The sequence below is a fragment of the Clarias gariepinus genome, chromosome 12, assembly GCF_024256425.1.
Source record: "Clarias gariepinus isolate MV-2021 ecotype Netherlands chromosome 12, CGAR_prim_01v2, whole genome shotgun sequence".
NCBI lineage: Eukaryota > Metazoa > Chordata > Actinopteri > Siluriformes > Clariidae > Clarias > Clarias gariepinus.
Window position 1 is genome coordinate 18,741,281 of NC_071111.1, and position 23,094 is coordinate 18,764,374.

Consider the following 23,094-nt stretch of genomic DNA (forward strand, 5'->3'; position numbering starts at 1 on the left):
TCTGGTAACTATTTGGATTATTTTTAGTTTAGACATGGTAGTGATGAGCTACTATCTGCAGCAGGTATGAGTATTGGTTACTGGGATCTCAGCAGGGTAGAGGATGATTAACTTAGGTGTGTCTCAACATATCAGTCTTTGGATTATGTCTGACTATACTGCCATCTTGTGGCCGAAAGTACAGTGCAATCTCAAGATTCAGTATTTAATCCATAATGTTAAATCAGACTTAAGAGTTCCAAATAATGCATAAATGTATGTTAGAATTCTTCACTTAATAACCCAATGACAATAAAGCACATTTATTCACATTGTACAAGAAAGTGTTCAAGTCAAACCAGGAATTTGTGCAGATTGTCATTGTGCAGAATAACAGAACACAGATACGAGAGTAAAAACTCCCTTTATTATTCTATATAATCCCTGATACACTAATGCACTTATACCAGTGTTTCACTAGTGCTTGGACACCATCAAGGTAGAATGTCTTCTCAGTTCCGTATAAATATTATTTCATTGGTTTAAAAAAGGAACCATTAGCCAATAAGATTTTAGCATATATTTGACAGGGTTAACAAAAAACATGCCTTTTAGCACCACCTATTCAGATTTATTTTAATGGGAGCTGTGTGGCCATAAGAAAACTACTTTTAGGGAGACTAATCAGGAAAAAAGTGTGAATTTGATAGGGAGCAGAAAGAGGAGCAATGGAAAAATGTTATGTAATCTGATAACTTCAGATTGACCGTTCCACAGTGATGGGTGCATCAGGGTAAGTAGGGAATCATACATAAACTACTATAGTGCCCACTGTTTGCAGTTCTACCTGGATGGTCTTAAACTACAAACACGACTTATTGTGGCTTTCTTTCAACAACGGATTTTTCCTTGTTACTCTTCCATAAAGGCCAGATTTGTGAAACGCATGACTATTAATGGTCCTGCGGACTGATTCTCCCACCTGGGTTCTCAGCTTCTCCAGAGTTACCAAAGCTGTTAAGTCTACAGACTTAACAGCCTTGATTGATTTAGTGATTCAAAGGACAGGGGTGACATCTAGTGACAGTGAAGAGAGATAACATGTCTAAAATAAATTGGACCTAGCCAGGCAAATGTCCCACCATTCAGGATGTTCAGATCATGCACTGGGGTTGTTTTTCAGTGTTCACTCTTAAAATTAACCACTGGGCATTGGTGGCTCAGTGGTAGGTGTCCAAGTCCGGGTTCAATTCCCAGTTCGAACGCCAAACCCCAGCCACTCAATGCAGTGCGGGTCCCAAGCCGGGATAAAATGGGAGGGATCTTTAAACCTATGTGGGAGATGAGGAAATGCATCACATTTTGTCTCGAAGCTGTTTTCCACTGTATTGGACTGTGAACTGTATTTTGTTGAGGAAATTAGGATTGTTCACCATCAGGACAGTTTTACAGGACAGCCATATCTGCGGAAAGTCAGAACTTGATTGTTCGTAAATCAGAGACTACTTGTAATACAATATTTAGTAGTAGTAGGTAGTAATACTGAGACTTATACAACAAGATTTGAATAATGAACCCCTTTGGAGGATTTCTTTTATTAGATAAAGTCATTTTTGATCGTCATGATGCATTTAGTAGTTTAAACCAAAAAAGAAAAGAAAAACATAATAATCTTCCTGCTTGACTAATCACAACTGAACCTCTGTATCAAAACGCACTGTTCATTAACAATATATACACACACTCAGGCCTGTAGTAGCACTAATGATACATGGGTGGGTGTGAATACACAGTCAGCCTGAGAGTTGTGCTTAGTAGATTCCACATGATGTAGTTTAGTGTTTAAATCTGTGTAAAGAAATGTTGATTTCATATACAATGGAAATGTGACGTACATTATATTTAAAAAAATAAGTGTTATAGTAGTCTGTTTGGTGAGGTGCTGAAATACTGAAGTGTGCAACAGATACGAGACCCTTCATAATAAGTTCATATCCAGTGAGAAGCCTAGATGGAGAATACAGTTCCGTTTAAACTCTAAACCTTAAATACTTCTCCTAAACACTTCGACCTGATGAATCCCCATAGCACTTAATAAACATAGAACATAAAACACGTTTATGCAGTGCAGTAAACACAGTGACTACAGAGAAGTTAGTGTTAGCAGAAGAAATATCGGGTCGGAACCCGCTGAAAAGTGTATGCACGCGTTCTTTACTTACATCCAGTATGTTTACAATCTCTCTTTTTTATATATATAATTTTATATATATATATATATATATATATAAAACGCCAGAAAAGGCGTTAACAGTTCCAGACTGTAGGCCATTAGCATCCAGGCTAATGCAGAGGGATGTGCCATTGTGAATGTAGTATTAAGAGAATATTAATAATAAAAAAATCGATGTTTTTTTTATTACATCGCACAAAAAAATTAAAAATAAATCCACAAAGCCAACTAAACCAATTGCATGATCATTTAGTACGTGGAGCTAAAAAGCTGTAGAATGCTACACAAATTCTGATAAAAATCTCAGTAATAATAATCTACTAGCGATGGGATGAAGATCGATTCTAGTCAATGATCGGTTGATTTCCTGCACATTTCAAAAGATCGATTGTGAAAAATCGGTTTTACTTAGTAAAAATTCCCAAAACATGTTGCATGTTTTTTATTACAAACCGGAAAAAAGAAAATAATTAAATTTGTAGTAAATGCAGTGTAATTCGGAAAAATTAATTAAGAGATTAAGAACTCTATTAAGATGCGTCACATGAGTCTAAGCTGAGCTTTGGAATGCATTTTTGCACGAAACAACGCTTGTGGATCACGGTCGGTGTGCAGAGTGGACGACCTGTGGTAACGTACTCATATGCACCTCAATTTTTATTTGTTTATTTTGATCAACAGATCTAAAAACAGATCTGTGCGGTTGAACCGATTATCAATTGATCATGGATTACTCAAACCCATAATCAATTATGAAATGGTTACCGACTTACATCACTACTGTCTCCATTTGTTACTGATATAAACTGCGGTTATGTTAATCTTGGGAATGAAAAGTGCTCTGGACAAAAGCTGCTCTTCTGTTTAAGGTGAAAAAACAAAACCTTTTTTTTTTTTTTAAAGTTTGTGTCGAAATCTAAATAATTTACGTTACATATATAGCACATAGCCATCACCTGAATTAATTTAAAGAGCAATATGTTTTTTCCCCAATCTTTCTAAAGTATTGAGCTTTTTTTTTTTTTTTTACTGTTAGTAGAATTTCTAGAAAACATGATTTTGATTTCTCTGGCTACAGTACTAACATTTCTCCTTCTTTCTTCTATACAATAAGTTGGCAGTTTATTAGGTACACCTTATCGTTCTTAGATAACATTGTTATCTCACTCATCTTCCATACCGCTTTATCCTGTATTGAGGGTCGTGGGGACCTGAAGCCTATCCCAGGAGACTTGGGGTACGAGGCGGGGTACACCCTGGACAGGGTGCCAATCTATCACAGAGCACGCACACATAGTTGTTTTTAGAAGTCCTGCCTATGCCTCTAGCTAAGTACCTAATAAACTGCCAATGTGACTAAAAGTTTAATGAACGAGTGTGCACAGATTTTATTTTGATAATGTTCTTTATCTTCAAAAGCAGCTTTTGAGCCATCACATCCCAGAACCATTAGATTTAAGGATTCTGCTTTTCTAATCCTGACCCAACCTTACTCTGGGAAGGTGCGATAAGCCGGATGTTCCAGCTTGGTTGGAAAGATGATGTCACTATTCAGGATCCACCTAATGATTAAATGCTACAGACTGGCACAGTTATAAAGTATATAAGTTGTAAGTACACCTCTCTTTAACTGTGTTTATCCTCCAGAGTAAAATCGCGGTACTGAGGGGGAAAAATGGGTTTGTGTAAAAATAAAATATTATACCCAGGACTTTAGTTTTTTTGTTTAAATCTCAGCTCATTCTTGTCATATTCACAATCCTGTACAATAAACCGAGCTCAAAAATATGTATACCGTATATACATATAGAGATTTTATGATTATGGCAAACTAAACTATAAAAATAAAATGAAATGGGGGAAAATTTATCTTTTCTCTCCAATTCATGCTACAGAAATTCATGGTTAAATAAATGGGGGAAAAAAAACTTATGTACAATTAAAAAAATGTAAAAGTAAAAAATAAAGGGTTGCTGTTAAGGATGAGGCCATTTAAGTGAAGAAAAAAATCATTTGTCAGTTCTTGACTGTTGATCAGTATAAACACCTGGCGACCTGTCACATTGGTTCCGTAAAGATGCTGAGGGTCATAAACGAGTAAACACACACTAAACAAACCAAAGAGATCTCACACACACATTTTCTATATAACCAACAATTATACCTTTCATTCATCATTCTCTCCAACACTTACTTTTTAACTCCATATCCGTCACTCAGCCTATAAGTCCTTATTTTAATCTCAGTCACTTACTCGAACCATTCTCCTCTCTTTTTTTTAAAACCACCATATCAACTTTGCTCAATATATCACATCCCCTCCCACCACTTTCTCTCTCTGTCTGTTTGTCTGTCTGTCTTTCAGAGCAGCATGGACTCCTGCATGGCGAAGGCCTCTTGTCGGTAATGAACTCCTCCGAACACCGTAGGCATCTGTTTCCTGCCAGTCACGGGCCTGTAGTTCATCATGCCGTCTGAAACAGGCACTGGCGGGAAGCTGAACTCTTTCCCAGGGCGTACAGGTGAGAGGTGGGCTTTCTGAAAGCTTGTTGAGCGTGGTAACCCACCCGGAGGGCGCAGGGACGCCATACCCGCCGCCATACCCGCCTCCATCTCACCGTGCCAGCCCTGGCTTTGCCACTGCCTCTCATATCGCGGATCCACGTGATGAATAGGCTGCCTCGGGAAATGCCTGCTTTCAACAAAGTTGTCCATCTGGCCTACAAAATCAGCATCGAGTGGCTGCCGCCGAGACGTGGCATATATGTTATTCATCATCACTTTTTCCGGGGAACGATTTGGGGGTGTGGAGCGTGCTGTAGTACCGTATGCCCGTTCATCATACGCAATCTCATATGCTCTGTTCTCTGGGTGCATTTTGGGGTGATAGGGGAAATAACCAGGCATCATGCCTTGTGTGTTCGGTAAAGGTTGGCGAGGGTCAGACATCAAGTGTACGGGTGGATTTTTGGGGATTCTGAAAGTTGGAGCAATGATACCACCACTAGGGGGCCTTGTAGGACTTCCATGTTTAACAGATGGTGCCATGTGCTGATGAGATGGATCTGGAACCTGCATAAAATTTGAAACGTCTGCCACATCTCCATCGGACAATGGGACGTTGTCGTACTGTGAGGCGTTAGAGCCACGGTTAGAGCCGGGTGCGACGCCTCGGGAGCGAGGGCGAGGACGACGTGGCTGTTCACTGGCCACTGACATGCTGGGAGAAGAGGGTACCGTGCTATTGGGGATCACTTGGCCCTCCATCATGGCTGCCAGTCTGCCCTCGGATGGCTTCACCCAGCGTGGCCCGATGTCCTTGCGTCCTACATTCGCGTTTAGACTTGGTGGCATGCGCGGTTTTCCGCTCTCGCTTGGCACGTCTTCCTTGGTCTCCTCCCTGTTCTCAGTTTTTTGTAGCGTTCTATCCTCTGAGTCCTTTTTCTCTCTGTTTTCCGGAATGGTAATTTCCGTGGCTGTGCTTGGAGAGGGTAGAGCCTCCATCCGCCCATTTGCGATGTGATTGGCTTTCTCTGGTGCCAATCCCTCAGGCTCTGGTGGAAGCTGGCCCAGCGGCTTTGTGGGAAGCTCGTCGTCTTTACCTACACAGATTATTGAACAGCTAGTCAGGGCACAGAAAATAATAAATCACACATGTCCTCCAACCTGTACATGAATATTCTAGCATTTTTCAACCTGGTCTCTATTCAGTGCGTCTGTAGTGTGTATGAAATAACCACTGACAAGAACTTAGTACATTTTCTTGGACTGAGGGAAGAAGGGAAAACAACTGTTTACTCGAAAGCAGGTATAGACTATGTCACAAAGATACAAAATAAAATAAAGAATTCCTCACCAAAGTTGCCCCCATCACAATTTACAGATGCCTTTGTATAATTTATGAACGCACTTAACAAAAATGTTGCAGAAACATTTATTTAATTCCCAAACAACTGCCTAGAGATTATAGCATTATAAGTGTTTCGAATAAACAGGTTTTAGATTAATTATACTACAGATGCACTTGACTGATGAGATATAAAGATCAGATTGAAAAATATTAGAATATTGAAGAGTTTCATTACAAAATGTCTATCAATTTTAAGAGATTTTGTGGGTTAGGATTTAATATACAACTCTTTACAAAAAATCTATTAATAATAATATATAAAAAAATTATAATACTATTTATTTATAATATATATTTTTATATTTTTGTATTATTTATGCTAACAGTCAAAAGCTTGGACACACCCACTGATACAATGTTTTTTGCAATTTATTTTCTACAATCTAGAACAATACTAGAGATTTTAAAAACTATAAAATAACACATTTGAAATTAGTGAATTAAGTAACAACAACCATCACCACAACAACAATCAGTTATTTTAGGAAACGTAAGGTAAGTTGATGTGGAACAGCTTTAGCAAGAAGAGTATTATCGAGTGCATTTGCAAAACCCATCGAGCACCATGAAGAAACTGGATCTCATGAATATCATCTCAGGAAAGCACGACCAAAACTTACCTCTGCTGCAGAGGAGAAGTTCATTTAGTTACCAGAATCAAAAATCATTAATTAACAAACAGCACCTCAGATTAAAGCCGTTATAAAGGCTTTACAGATTATAAGTAGCAATAACATCTTAATATTAACTGTTTAAAGGAGATTATATCTCATTTTTTTTTCTTTCTACATGTTTTACATTGTAGAAAGAAAAAAAAATCAGGAAAGACCATGAAACTGAAAGGTGTGTCCGAACTTTTGACTCGTAGGTAAAATCTATATTTACCCTAAATAACATAAATAAACAGATCAGCAATAGTATGGAGCATAACAATGTTAAGAGTACAAACAATAAGAAAAAAATACAACAAAAAAATTTAGTCAAATTAAGCTAATTATTATTAATGATTTTATTAATGCTCCTAATATCTTTTTCTATGAAAAAGAAATGAAATTTGAAATGTAATTAATGCTACAATAGTATTTAAGTCTTGGCTGTTTCACTTTGCCTCTGGTGTGACCCTCTTCAACATTATAGCCTGCTCTTAAAACCATGGGTCTGCATAAAAGTAAATATATAAATGATAACACATTTTTGCAAAGAAACTCCTCCTCTGTCAACCGTGTAAACAAACATACAGTACTGGCTTGGGATGCGATCACGTGTAATCACTACATATGAGTTAACTGATAGAAAGACAACGTAAGGGTGTAGAATGCATTCTGGAAACCAACCTCATTTCATAATCACACACAGCTCTGCAACAAAAAAAAAACACTACTAAACTGATAAATAAACGAACAGTAAAGTGTAAGCGGTCATGCAGCAGAACATCCTTCAGAGAATAAAAAAATAAATAAAAAAAGTTAGTGTCCACATTCACTGTGAGGGGGGAAAAGGTCAAGCAACAGCTCTCACCACATCAAATACAAGACTGGGGAACAAACACTGATAACACAGGTCATCAAAAATCATGTGAGGCCCAGCAGGATGTGTTGAGAAGTGCTTCTCGTGAGCATACAGGTGACACACGGCAGGTACATGATATTCACACGTCAAACGGTAACAGATATAACAGACACGACGCACATGGATGGTCCTGTTGACGCTGAGACTGAAGTCCAAGTTGTTCGTAAATCCAGCACTAGGATACTAACACAATTGCCTATAAACAGTATAAAAATGATCCTTGTTCCTTAAAATTTACATTTAGGAAAATTTATGGCAGACTCCCTTATCCAGAGCGATGTACATCTGTTTTTCATTATACATGCAGCTGAGGGTTAAGGGACTTGCTCAAGGGCCCAACAATGACAACACTTGGCAGTTGTGGGATTTGAACCTGGGCCGTTCCGAACCGTAATCCAATGCGCCTCTATCGTTATCGCTTGGTGCTTCTTAGCAGTGCCAGCCTTACCCCCACTGCTTTACGCATGTTTGAAAGTTCATAACTTGAATGTTTGTATGTAGGGGACTCACTATACTTTACTATCTAAATCTCTCCTAGAGAGGCTGCTTTTGCATTCACAGAATTGTTACATGTTTTTATTCAGCTTCTGAATGGATGAGGAGAAATAAATGTTCAGACACTTCATTTCATAGCTCAAAATTAAACAAGGATTCATACTGCATTCCTGCCTACTTGTACAATTCTTACATGCATGGTAGGAGTACAAGTCTAAACCTAGTTTGTTCGACTGTTAATTGAAAATCAACAGATAACTTGTTGTCCAAGCCATTTCCACATGTTTGGGCTATTAAAGGAGTTCCTGGGAGGCTCTAGGAAACTGGCAGTCTGATTGTAGTGAAACACTGGGATCAGTGCCTTAGTGTAGCAGGGGATTATATACGGAAATAAAGCTCGCTTTTGCTCTCGTTACTTTGTTGTTATTTTGGTAGGCATGGTTTTTGACTTTGGAATTTGTAGAGAAAATGATCTATTAATTAGATTAAACTAAGCTCCACTACCTGTCCAAAGCCATGTTGGCATTTGCGCATCACACCTACTCTACAGTACATGAGCTTTTCTGAACATCCTAGTTCGTCTCCCTATTTGTAGCCTCTTGTCTTCAAAAAAAAAAAAAAAAAAACATTTATAGTCTGAAATTTAGACTGTTGCCATAGAATGCAAAACGTGCTGGATGTGTATGGAATTTTAATTTTAAAAAGTATCTGAATACTTATTTCCCTTTACAGTATACATAATTGTATGAACATTTAACTTAATTTTATTGGTCTTTTTTGTACTATATAGAGTACTTTTTATCATTAGTAATGTATTATTATTATTATTATTATTATAACTGTACACCTGTATTAGTGCTGATTTTGGATATGACTGTTCATGTGAACAGATTTTATTTTTAGTCCACAACTGATTGAATGCCTCCCCACTGAGCTACCCAGGAGGCTATTATACTGTCAGGCGATGATATGTGATCTAAAATAGCAAGTGTGTGCACGCATACACAATCGCATACTAATTACCTACCCTGATCTGTCCTCTCCTCTTAAATATCTTGATTCTAATTATCTTATCTCACTCTAAAAACTTTAGAAACGCTCTTCTTGAACCGTTTCTGGGGTTTCCAGGCGACACAAATGTCACAGAAGAAAAGAATACCACACACACACATACAAAGGCTTTGTTACTGACAAAAAGGACAAGATGGGAGGATGTGGACGAGCATGAGTGTGTGTGTGTGTTCATTTCGGAAGGTGCAGAGGGCCAGGCGTGGGACACACAGGAGGATGACTGACAGACGAGACACCGTTGCCCACCGGTTGTGTTTGATGGACGGGGTTTTGTCCCCGTTTCCGACCGCGCTATTGTTGACTGGAGCCGAGTTCAGTTCAGAGGGAGAGAACGAGAAGATCAAGAGTCAGACAGATTAGATGAGATTAAGGCTTTTAGACAAGAAGTTCAGTGGAGAAGAACAAGAGTGAGAAGCGTCCGAGGGAGGATCAGATGAGAAACAAAAAAATGAGAAGAAGGTGGTTCCATCAGATAAGGAGAAAAATAGATAAGAACTAAAGTCAGTGAAATGAATAGACGAGGAGGAAAAAAGTAGATAAAGCTCACCAGATGTGAAAAATTAAATTAGACACAACCAGAAGACAAAATATGCAATATAAGCAAATAATGCATTGCAACAATCATATATGCAGGGGTTTGTGTGTATGTGTGTGTGTGTGTGTGGGTGAACACAAGAATATTGTCTCAGTAATTAGGAAGCAATGACATAATGCAAAGGGACTTTCGATAATACTGAATATTAACTAATAAAATAATAAATGAATAAAATAATAAACAAAAATAAGCACTTCCCTCTCTACCTTCTCTCTTGTGTGAACTTGTGGCCGTTACCTGGAGGAGGAAGATCTAATTTAGAGCGTCTGAGTTCAGTCATGGAGCTCTGGAGCTGCTCGATTACATAGTCATCTTCGAAGAAAAAATCCTTCGAGAGGGCAACTTGAAGGAACTCGACCAGGTCCTCCATGGAGCACTTCAGCAGGGTCTCTGGACACACACACACACACACACACACACACACACACACTTGCATTTGCTGTTCATGCGGTGACGGAATGTTCTCATACTGTACACGTCCTCAGAAACACACAGAGGTGCCGTTACTTTTGTGGAGCTTGAGGATGGTGTAGGACATCGCAGGCAGAACTCGCTCTCCCTCCAGAATGTAGATGTCCCATATCCTGAGGGTTAACGTGAAAGGCGTCTGCCAAAACAGAATGGAAAAAAACACACGTTTATATGGATGTGCAAAAAGTGACAGCGACAGCGTGCGTGTGCAAACAGGGTACACGTGCATGTGTCTATGTGGTAAGAGACGATTTCCTCGTAAAATGTCATTCGCCAATTTTTTTTTCGACCCCCGCCATAGAGAAGGTGTAGTAGACAGGGGCTCTGTTATGGGTTTGTTTTAGGGTATACTGATATACCGCCTGGCCCAAAAACAAAAAAAAATAACTTTTTTTTTTAGAAGTGTTTAATTATTGGGCTGCATCAAGCAAAGAAAACAACTGGAACTGGGTTAAGAACTCTTTAACACAGTATAGCGCTGAACCGTTAACTCTGTGGAGGAAATGTGTCAGGAAAAAAAACATGAATAGAGATTCATTGTGGTTCAATGGTAAAAAAAAATCAGCAGGAAAAAAAACATAGCTATGTTTAATAGTGTAGGTTAAAAGGTCATGTGGTCAGAAGTAAGAAGGTCAGGTGTAGGCTTAACAATAAAATAAAGTCAGCTGACCACCCAAACGTACAGAATGACCAGGTTATCACATCAGTGGAGTATTTCTACGTTAATGGAAATGACTTAAAACTCCAACTGGGTTATAAAGTCCTCCCTCACGTCCTCCCTCCTTTATTCTGTCTGTTTGCTCTCTAATTTTCGATATAATCCTCCATCTCTCTATCTATCAAGCTTTAACACCTTCAGTTTCCGTATGTTACTCTCCCATTACGTCTGCCTCACTGTTTATCTCTCGCTTTTCCTCACCATTTATCCCTTTATCCATATTTTCCTCCCTTCGTTTTTTCTTCCTTCCTCTCCCTCACACATCCATCCGTAGGTCTCTCTCTCTCTCTTTGTCCATCTCTCTTTCTTTGTTTGTTTCACCAAGTCCACCTTTATTCGAAAACTTCTCTAACTAAATAACTGAATCCTCTGAACCACCCTTGCAGTCGCAGGTGCCATTTAGTGTCATCCGCTACAAAAACAGGAAGCGGGGGAAGTATTTATTACACTTATTATATGTTATTATATAGTTCTAACAATAATTTCATTATATCAATCTTAATTGGATCAAGAATGCAGTGTGTGTTGGACTCTTACACGATCCAGAAAGCACTGGAAGAACCACTTCATGGTGTAGAGACTGGTGAAAACCTCCTGGCTGTCCTGCAGAGGAAAGCAAGCAGGCACACACACGGTTATTAAAGAGAATACCAACAAAAACAGGCCAAAACTTGTGACAATACAACAGGTGACATTTCATTTTAGAAAACAAATCTGTGACTGCAGCTAAAGACGAGTTTTTAAGATGATCACGCAAACAATTACACGAGTCTTATGCATTATCTTTATACTACCTGCTTTTTCCATTCGTACTTTTGACACCACTGTATTTTCCCCCTACGCTCTTCCTGCTGTACAGCGCCATCTGCTGCTGTTGAACGATCCCAGTCTGACCCACCCTGCAACTCTTACTCTACACTCGCACCTTCTCCTTTATTCCTGTGGTTAATTTCGCTTGCATTCAGCAATGTTTACTGCACAAATGAAAGAAACAATTAACTCTGTTTGTTCATATCTCCCTGGGGTTCACTGCAATATTACAATAACCCTAAGTAAATTCCAAGAAGACATTTTTACAATAGAAGTCACTGCATACACACGATACATAAACAATAAGGCGCATCAGCAGTTTGTTACATGCTTACTCTGCTCTCAGGAGGCTTGATTAGCTAAAGTAAACCAGTTAATTCTTTCTCTCACACACACACACATCCTCAAACTAATGAGATTCATTTTAATCTTAATGTTCCCTATATGAATTAATCATCCACTGACATTTAGCTAAGTGGGATGTTTTTTTTCTCGCAGATAAATGCATGAAATGATTTTATTAAGAGTAAACAATAACTGATAAATAATTAGAAATAAAAGTCATTCTTGATCACCCTCGGCATTAACTGTAGTGAGGTATCGATCATCAATCTCTGCTGTGTTCAGTAAATGACGTAATGACTGCACATCATTTCTTTGCTAGGGTTTCAGACCTAAATTTTAAAGTGCTATTACATTTTTTTATAATCATTTTGTATTTTGATATTATTGCGCTTGATATAATGTTATAATTCCTTTATGAACTGCTAACTCACAGGGACTTGTATAATAGATGCTCCATATATTACTAATGTGAGTAATCATTAATATGGTGAAGTTTTCTGTGAGGAGACATCGGTACTGTACTGTGGAAAACGTTTGTCTTTCTTAAGGGCTGTGTTGCGGTTTCTCTGCAGCATCAAGGAACATGTATTTGCTTTATTAACTTGGAGAGAAAGAGGGGAAAAGCAAGCTTGGTAAGAAAAGTACTGTTTATACTGATAGCAGGATATGACTTGTGGACATTAAATTTAAGTATAATTATTAAATTACCTACAAATTCAAGACCACAAAATTAAATGCAACTATAAACTCAACATTACATCATAACATTTAACTACAATTAACTACAAATAAAATACCACAATGGTAAAAGTAGCTATAAATTAAATACTACAACTTTAAATGTAACTACAAATACTATAGCACAACATTAACTTTAATATACAAACTCAAAACCACAACATTCAATGTAACTGTAAAAAACAACGAAAAAATTGCCAGGTCCTGTACTTGCAATTGCTTTTTAGACAGAAATAATAAACACTTCAGGACATTCTAATAAACTTTGGGACACATCACACCAATGAGTCAATAAGTAGATTCCTCTTAGTGATGATTAAATTATGATTTTAAGACGACACACTAACACTAGGATGTGATATTCTGAAACACATTACATCATAACTTACAAGATGTTGTTTAAGTTTAGGCATCATCTTCTTCAGGATGCGGTCATGATGCTCTTGGAAGCGCAGCAGCTTTGGAAAACCTGGCACGAAAAATCCTAAACACACACAAACACTTACTTTAGTGCCATTATGGTATAAATGAAAGTAAATGTGTCGCTAAATAATATGTGTGCCCCTGCTCTGAGCCCAAGCTGGAATATACATGCTGTCTAACGTGGTATAGGTATGAATAAAGTGTAGGCGGTATATACTGCATGTGTGCAGGTGTGTGTGTGTTTGTGTGTGTGTGTGTACCGTGCATGGAATGTCTCTGTCCAGATAGCAGTCTGACCAGAGCCCAGAATGCGTCCTCTTCATTCATATAAATCAGAAGGAGAGCGGTGATCTGGCTCATACCTTGACAATATCCCACCTCCTGCACACACACACACACACACACCACATAAACACAATTACTTTAACTCATGCTGTAGTAAATCTTTTTTGGAATTTTTAACATAAGTTATAAGATCCTATTATACTGTAAGATATATATCTTGTATATATATATCTACAGTATGTAAATTGCTCTTAACCCAAGTTAATGAGTTCAGTGCCCTGCCATGAAGCCGCAGCGCCAACACCAGAGTGTTACATCTTCTAATACAGCAGCTTGATATGCATGAATTCATCCTCTCTCTCTTTGAATACAAGCTAATGAGTTGGCTTAATTAAAGATGGGCTGCTCACCAACCATACCTCTAAATAAACTGGTGATTTACATTAAGAAACCAGACGCAATCAGCAGGGGATTCAAAAACCATTTCTAGAAAAGATTAAAGGATCAGATCTCCCTCTCTTTCTCATACTGAGAAAGCTGGTCAGATGTCACTGTGGAAACCTTTTTGTCCGCACACACTTTAATTTACCAGAAAAACACAGACATGGTTCTGCTGACTTTGTTCATTTAGCCTGGGCTCCCTGCAGAGCTTGTGTTGTAAGGAGTTACAATAACCAACATGAAGGCAAACAGTCTGCCTAAAAATGCCTGCTATGTAGGTTTTCTTCAAACGTCGAGCTTTGATCAGGTTGTTGGATTTCGCGGTGCTTTAGCAAAAACAGACATAAGCCTGATTAACTTTTTTTTTTTATTATTAAATACAGACTGTTAAAATGTCTGTGTTGCAGAATGCGGCAACCTTCCATGCAGAAAATGTTTAAACTTCCCTGTGCCTACTGTAGACAGGTGTCAGCTCTGGCACTCTGCGATACGCGACCCCATATGCTACAAGCTGTTACGCACTGCATGTTCTTACACCTTTCTATCAAAGACAGGATTAACTCTTTCAGCAATGAATGCTAAACTTACACTTCTATGGCATCAGATCTTCGCTTCCCATGCCTTGGGTGCCGCAGACCCTGTTGCTGGTTCACCGGTTGTCCTTCCTTGGACCACTTTCAATCGGTACTAATCCGTGCACACCAGAAACACTCAACAAGACCTGCTTTGTCGTTGCTCTGACCAAGTCGTCGAGCCTTCACACTGACTGCCTTCACACCTTCTACCCGATATAACCCTCTGCCTTTGTAAATAAATAATCGATGTTAATTACTTCATCTGTTATGTTAGGTTTTAATGTTATGGCTGGTCACTGTATGTCTTGCATATAAGCAGATCTGTTTATGTATTTCGTCAGATATCTAATGTGTGTTTGAAATAGAAATGCTGAAACATCTGTTACTGTGTAGGAGTCGTCCACTAGAGGGCAGATGAGTGCCGTTTCCCTTGAACTATGTATGTTCTGTTGATCTGTACAATGACACATATTTTTGAGATCAAATATCACTGGAGGTGTAATACTAAAACAAACCGTTCACAAACCAGGACGGAAAATGTTCACAGCTATTCAACAGCAGTTATTTTGTGCTCGCATGCACATAAAGAGTTACATCGGATTAGTTCGGTTTCTCTCCGTAACTGTACGCACATTTTTATTGAAACTGTCCCAACCATAACCGAATCTCTCGGCTTTTATCGAGTCATGATCTCAAGGACGGCGCAGATGTTGCGGTGACTCACCCTGTTGTACATGGAGTAGGCCGTGAGGACGTGGAACAGGTCCTGCTGCCTGTAAACACAAACGTGCACACAAATGTTGCATTAATCAAACACACTTTGTTAATCAAACAAGCCCAATTAGAACACACAACTAACTTGTTTGTATGTGTGCATGTGTATGTTCAAAAAACAAGAGCTACACATTAAAAAACAACCAGAGCAAAACAGACCATCCCTGAGATTACAATTATGATAAATTATATATTAATTACTGGAATACTGGAATGATCAAGATGTGGTTAAGCCTGCAGTGGCTGTGTGTGTATGTGTGTGTGAGTGACGCAGGAATGTATGTGTGTGTGTGTGTGTGTGTGTGTGTGTACATCACGTACTTGACGTCGTAGCGGCGCATGAACATGATGTGGTCCCTGTATGTGCGGTTTACATCCAGGTCTATTTGACGGATATCAGGGGACAGACCTCTCGCCCTCATTTTCAGCTTCTGCAGAGAGACAGACAGAGAGAGAGAGAGGATGAGGTGTGTGAGAAAGCTCGTTAATAAAAATGAATTTTAAATCAACACTGCAGCTCAAACAGCAATCGTACAGCAGAGAGAGGAGCAGTACACAGTGCTCTCATCAACACACAAGCGCACACACACACTGCACTGGCTGCATGAGTCATGATGGCTGTTCATGAATGCCCCAATTCATAATTCAGTGTGTGTGTGTGGTTGTACAGCTTCAAATGGATATGTAAAGTTAAAGCAGTTAAAAACTCATTAAGTGTCTATTAAAACAAAAAATGCAGCCATGTTGACATTTGTAATATAATATTAATATGAAATAAAAATGTAATATCCAGTGGCATCCAATATTAGTTGTATAATGAATTTCTTTGTATAGTCTTTTATTAACAGCTTCACTTTGGTTAATGGTTTCCAACGTTACCCGTAGCTACCTGCATCTAGTGGCATGACTCATGTTAGGACTAAAAGTGCGAACATTATCTTTGTGTTCCAACTAGGAAACATGAATGGAAAACGTTAATCATCTTTTTAAATTTTACTTAAAAAGTTAAATTCTCATATACTCGTTTTTGTTTTAATTTCAATGACCACGGCTTACAGGTCAAAACAAATTCAGCATCTTAAATATTTGCATATTCCCTAAGATCAATCAAAAAAGGCTTTACAATAAATAACTCCTAAAAAAAAGTTTGGTAACTTATGCACTTAACACTTGGTCGGTCTCCTTTAACACTGCACCGATACAGCAGCATGGCATGGAAGTGACCAGTCAGATTACTGAAGATCAGGTTGCTTCGATAGCAGCCTTCACCTCATCTGTATTGTTGGGTCAGTTGATTCTCATTTTCCTTTCGACAGTTTCACATAGATTCTCTATAGTAGGGCTGCTCGATTATGAAAAAAAATCATAATCACGATTATTTTGGTCTTGATTGAAATCACGATCATTTTACACGATTACTCATTGACTTTGGAAATATGTTACCGACCGGTGCCGACACAACCGCGTAGCAAATCTTGCACCTAATATGTTTTTGATCCACGTCCGCTTCTTCGAATCCAAACTGTTCCCAAACAACAGAATTGCTTCTACCTCTTTTGTTGACCAAAGACTTCTGTGGCTTCTCTTTTTCTGCCATCTTCACCCACGCTGATTTTTAAATGCGATCAGATACCACATACGCAACTCGCTGACAGTATAGAGTGAGAGAGTTCGGGCTTCTGGAAGAGCGAAAGTGCGGATGCGAGCGTCAGAACGCAGGTCAAAATAACAAACAAAAAAGTGATTGATCATTTTTTTTCGATTACACCATTTTTGTAATCGTTGAGACCCGATATCAAAATTCGATTAGTTGCACAGCCCTACTCTATAGAGTTCAGGTCAATCAAACACCATAAGATCAGCAAACCGGTCAGTCGTAGCTCTGGCACTATGGGCAGGAGCCAAAAATCAAAACAAAAAAGGCTTGAAATATATATCAAATGTAATGAATCTATAATATATGAGATCCTAACTTTTCAAATGAAATTACAAAAAGAAAATTTACTTTATCAAAATATTATAATTTTCTGTTGTGCTCTATATTTAAGATTTATATAAAAAAATATTCTCTTAAACATCACTTAAAATGGTTTAACTAGCTCCACATTAACGCTTATTTCAGATAACAACTAACTAATTCACCAAGTGCATCACAAATACTTTCCTTCAATTAATATACAGGTAGGTGTGTGTTTGTGTGTACCTCATAGAAGTCCTTCTTCTCCTCTTTCATTTTGGGAATGTCAAGAAGCAGACACCAGACCTGTCCTCGGAGCTGTAGTGGTATCCCTTTATAGACCCTCCTCACCAGCTGAGTACACACACAGACAAATACACACAGTTTTGTTACCATTTCTCAGAACTCTAGCACATCTGTCTTCACAACAGGATGAACAGCTGTATATGGGTACACTTCCTATACTTCATGTTCTTGTCTAATATAAGCCTATTTATAAGGTGAACCATTACATAGGCATTGTAAGTAGTTAGCATGAGAAGAGGTCAAGTGCTTATTGAGTCGTCATCTGTACTACAATCACACTAAATATGTCTGGGTTGAATTTCAGCCATGTAGAAAACACTGCTCATGTCGCCTGAACCATCATATGATTAAACACTAAACGTTACAATCAGGGATATTTTTACTCGGGATATACGCGGGATGCATATGGTTCTTCGGGACGCGCACTGTAATTACTGTAAGCAGTTTAAATCAACAACATCCTCTTTTAGCTGCATTATGTTCAGCACAGAACTGGGATGATTCTAAACTAAGCACTGAGTGTGAATCCTCTTGAAATATCTTTATGATAAATGCATGGTGTTAAATAGTTGCACTAGAAATCGAATCCGCACTGCTCTGAGGTCGTTAAAGTTAATGTGTTATTCTACACTCATAACATGTTGATACACAAGATCTGTATCTTATCAAAGCTGTTAATTTGATTTGACTTTCCTTTGGATAACCCAAGGGCCATTAAACTTGATTTATTAGCTTCATATCAAAATCCCCCGAACATGCCGGGCTCCATTTTCTGAGTCTGGTGATTCATTTCTTCCTGTTGTCTTAGGGAGAGTTTTCTTACCCCTGTTGCAATCTGGTTCTGAGTCTAGACCTGGATTTGCATATTATAAAGCTGTTTAGGAACAATTGTTTTTTAAAAGAAAATGGAAAGAAAAAGAAAGAGAGAGAGAAAGAGACTTAGGGGACGTTTGGTAAGATGATGCAATATGGAGAATTGTCTTTCCCTCGATGCTGTCTCTCCTTCTCAACATGTGTCGAAATATCACACTGCTACATTCCCACACTAACACACTTCCACACTGTCTTGTCATACCATCAGGTTCCAAAAAGCAATGCTGTACCATTTATACAGGACACACACACATATCCAGCAAAAGTATTACAGATTCAGCAGAACACTCATTTTTCCGCTAGAGCAGTCACTGCTAAATTCAATACACATACTCAAAGGAGATTAGGCTTGCGTGGATAAATATTCTCACCTGGAAAAGTTTAAACAAGTGTACAGTGTATAACGATGCATCACATCTACTATTTTAAAGACAATGTTAATGGTAGCGATAATTAGAAAGTAAGGAAATATTATGTAATATGTATATAACAGGGTGATTTGGTTTGAACTAAATATTAAATCGAGGCAATAAGCTGTGAATCATACTGTAGCTAGCTTGCTGATTTTATTCAGTTTGTTTTTTTGGGCATTGAGAACTCGTATTCGATTTTTAAGCACTAAAGTTTTTTGCCTTTTTTGTCTTAAACAACTATATTTAATACTGAAAGTTACTGTTGTGTAACTTCACTGAATAATAACATAACATATATACAACATAATAACTTTCATGTCTCATAAGAAACTGTTTTTCTTTTTCCCCCTGCCAATTGCCTGCTCCACACTTCAGTCCAATAGCAAGTAGGTGGAGGTAATGAGCGAAGCACCCACCATGGGCCATGGGAGCAGTTTCTATTTTCTGCAAAACTTGTCTTATATTTTCCAAAAATATGTCAATTTCAGACTATTTAACATTAAATAAAAAATTTAAAGTGTGACTCGGTTCTAAATTGAAAACGGACATCAGTTCAATAAATGTAACTAGCCTACAAAAGATTACTAAAAAAGCATTAGAGATAGTCAATTGTGCAGCTCTATGGGCTGTTCCACATGATTCGCAATGTATTGCATCTAATCTAGTGATATTGTCAGCAGTTATGCAACAGTTAGTTCTCACTGACTAACCTGATACATAAGAAGCATTCCATGAGTAGTGATATAAAGCATAACAGCACTGGGACATTTAACTATATACATTGAAACCTCGGATTGCGAGTAACACAGTTTGCGAGTGTTTCACAATACAAGCAAAGATGTTTTAGAAATTTTGACTTGGAAAACGAATAAGTCTTGGTTTACAAGTACCGGGTATCATGTATCACGCATGCGCTTCTTGTTTTGATGGCAAGCGTCACGTGATCACAACTGAGCCAACGGTTTTTCTCTCTCTTGCGTTGCGGAATTGTGGATAATCGTCTCCCCTGCTGGGTCTTAGTGCGCGTCTCTTACTGGTATAATCAACATCTGTGCACGCATGTACTGTTTACTATAACACTGTGACCACATGTGTGTGTGTGTAAAACACATTTTATTTTGTGTCTGTATGCATGTGTGTACAGCGCACGTCTAAAGCAAAAACAAGTCTTATTAGAGACGTTAAAAACCCATTATCTCTCTTTGCACAAGACTTAGCCTGCTCTATGTGTCTGTGTGCATGTGCGTCATTAGACACCGTGCACACAGACACAAACTGTCAATTCCCAAACTCTCAATCGCAAGCATGGGTGAAATTAGATTGGGACAGTCTGCAGTAGTGGGGTGGAGGGGCTGCCTGCCATAACCTACATTTAAAACCGGTCACAGAAGCACTTTCATTAACAAAACATGTCATCTTAAACGCCACTTTGTCTCCCTAGCAATCGCTTCTAAATTGCATCTGAACTGTCCAACTGGTTGTGATGATGTTTAACATGAGATACAAAACTGATGGGCTTCTAACACAAGACTCAATCTCTAACCCCTGATCAGGGTCACTACTTGGTGTGTGGAACAAGGGATTGTAAAGTACACCCTACAAAGTGCAATGTTGCTTGTTAGGCTGATAATTAGTACAATTTTTAAGCAATATGAACACTCTCATGTGACATCGCTTTAATATTTATTAATTAGCCTTAGAATGAAAATAATGCTGAAGATTATGTGGTTTCATAAAATTTTACTGAACTAAAATTGCATCATACTGCATAAGAGCCTCAGATGCCCTACACCAGATCAAAAAGTGAAAATGAGAGCCATGTGGACAACCAAATTGTAAAAGGATTATAATAACAATCCGCTAGTTGACACAATTTCACAACTGGCATTGCTTGGAAGCCATTGTCAACTGCACAGCTGATCATTTTCTTACACTTTCTTATGTTATGTTACAAAAACCTAAAATTGCTTATTTATGTATGTGAATAATTATGTCATTAATCCAGACTTTCTTAAATGTTCAATCACAAATGGGAAAAAACATACCTTCTCGCTGTTCTTGTACTTGTCCCAGCTTTTCAGCATCTTCAACCATTTCTCCGTCCTCTCCAGCTCCAGGTGCTTGTGCTGAGTGAAAAAAACTTATACAGTTAAACAACGAACACGACACCATTACACAACACAACAGGTATATAAATTATATTAGAAAGCGCTGTAACATAGTTTGTGCATTAAGACCAGATTGGACAAAATATGCATTGAATATAATGAAACTTTTAAATTCTTGTGGGAGTGGTCTCAACCAAGATGATGATGCTCCAACCACAGCGCACAAGGGCTCAGTAAACGGTCTGATGAGCATGAAATGGTATAAATGATATTCTCTGACATTCACGGTCAGCTTGAATTAAACCCTCTCTACTATCTTCTTTAAAACACCAACTGCAGAAATATCTTTCAAAAGAATGATGTTTATCGCCTTACATTAAACAGAGTAAGGCTGTTCAGCTCAACATCTTACTGTACCAATGCACTTTATGTTGATTTTTACTTTACAGTAGAAATTACACACTACTCCTCTCTGCTCCTGACTATTTCAGCAGGCATGCCAGTGTTTACAGTCAGCTTACTCAGAATCTGAAACATCAGAGACCATCGACTGCTCAATTAAGCAATCTCTGGAGACCACAATTTTCTGGTCATTGCTTGTTATTCATTACACCAGAGTATGTTTGGTGTTGTAGTTCTTAAGGGATTTACCTGACTATTTCTGAAAAGATAAGGTATAATTTTCTTCAATTAGTGCTGATGGCACAGACCCGGAACGTCTTGTTTCACTCCCTTCCTCAACATAAACAGCACGCGGCTAGGGCTGCACAATTCCTGACAAAATTGAAATCATGATTTTTTTTTTCCTCCATGGTACTTGAGATCACGATTTTCTCAAACAATTCTGTTTTTTTTTTTCAACAAAAACATTTATTGCACTTATAAATAAATGAATGAATAAATAAATGTCTGTGCCATTCACACAGGATTTTCCACTTTTTTAAAATAAAAAAGTAGCTTTTTCCTGTTTTAAAGTGAATAACTTAAGAGCTATTGAACGTAAATAGAATGTTAAAAAATACTAAATAAATAGAACTAATAAATATCACCCGTGCTTTTTGGCACCTTAGCCAACTAACGTAGTTAATCACTGCATTCATTATTTTATTACGGCTCAAGCACTATGACATCAGCCCTATGCCATCATAGTTTGTTAAGGGCCCTATTGTTTTCCTAAGAATTTTTCCCCCCCCAACATTTGGGGCATTTTGTGGGTCTTAGCATGCTCAAAAACTACTAAAACTTGGCAGACAGTTTGAAATCTGCTGCCATTAGGATGCCTGAGAGTCTGGGACCTGGGCGCGACATGGGGGCCCTCACACAAGATTTTGCTAAATAACTCCTACACACTAAATCCGGTACACATTCAGAAATTGAACTGAACAACTTTCGCACTGCGTGGTTAATAACTTTGTGACATCACATTGAGTGACATTACATTGACTTTTTGGAGGTCTAAACATAAATTTCCATACTTTTTCAAAATTATGTCATAATGGTATGGGTATGTCCTCTTTAAATGCACGTGCCTGATGTGTCCACGATGAGCGGGTGCTTGGGCCCACTTATCGTTGCTTGCAACTATATCATTATTAACTTTTCATCAGCATATGGTAAACAGTAGTTTGTAATTAAATACATATTTTACAGTGTAAAATTAAAAGGTTTTATTGCCCAGTTAACATTATCTAGTATAATAATTATAGTATAATATATGATATAACTTTCACTTTGTTCTTAGAGACTCTGTGTAACAGCTAGATTCAACCGATAAGGTTTAATTAACTAATATATTGAGTTATGTGATAGAAAACTGAGTTTGACGGCGCAAAAATAAAACTAAAGCACGAAACGGTTTTACCCTTAGGTCTTTGGTATGATAATAGAGACATACAACTTTAGGTGCGCAAGTAAACAGACTAGTCTGTTTAGGTCCGCTTCCTCATTACACATTACCAGAGTGACAACAGAACACTATGTTTAAATGAGGAAGAGAAAAGTGATC

At 38.1% G+C, this 23,094-nt stretch overlaps 1 protein-coding gene across 2 annotated transcripts in view; it reads right to left on the minus strand.

Moving 5' to 3' along the window:
- Window positions 1–1,541: 1,541 nt before the first annotated feature.
- Window positions 1,542–23,094, minus strand: part of usp6nl (USP6 N-terminal like) — a 70,520-nt gene continuing 48,967 nt past the window's right edge. For both annotated transcript variants that reach the window (XM_053508379.1, XM_053508378.1), the window contains 10 exons: window positions 21,027–21,107; window positions 17,636–17,743; window positions 15,754–15,863; window positions 15,383–15,431; window positions 13,618–13,738; window positions 13,324–13,418; window positions 11,579–11,644; window positions 10,360–10,459; window positions 10,090–10,242; window positions 1,542–5,814 (listed from right to left, as the gene is read on the minus strand). In XM_053508379.1, coding sequence (XP_053364354.1) covers window positions 4,574–5,814; window positions 10,090–10,242; window positions 10,360–10,459; window positions 11,579–11,644; window positions 13,324–13,418; window positions 13,618–13,738; window positions 15,383–15,431; window positions 15,754–15,863; window positions 17,636–17,743; window positions 21,027–21,107 — 2,124 coding nt within the window. In that variant the 3' untranslated portion in view covers window positions 1,542–4,573. The remainder of the gene's footprint in view (window positions 5,815–10,089; window positions 10,243–10,359; window positions 10,460–11,578; window positions 11,645–13,323; window positions 13,419–13,617; window positions 13,739–15,382; window positions 15,432–15,753; window positions 15,864–17,635; window positions 17,744–21,026; window positions 21,108–23,094) is intronic.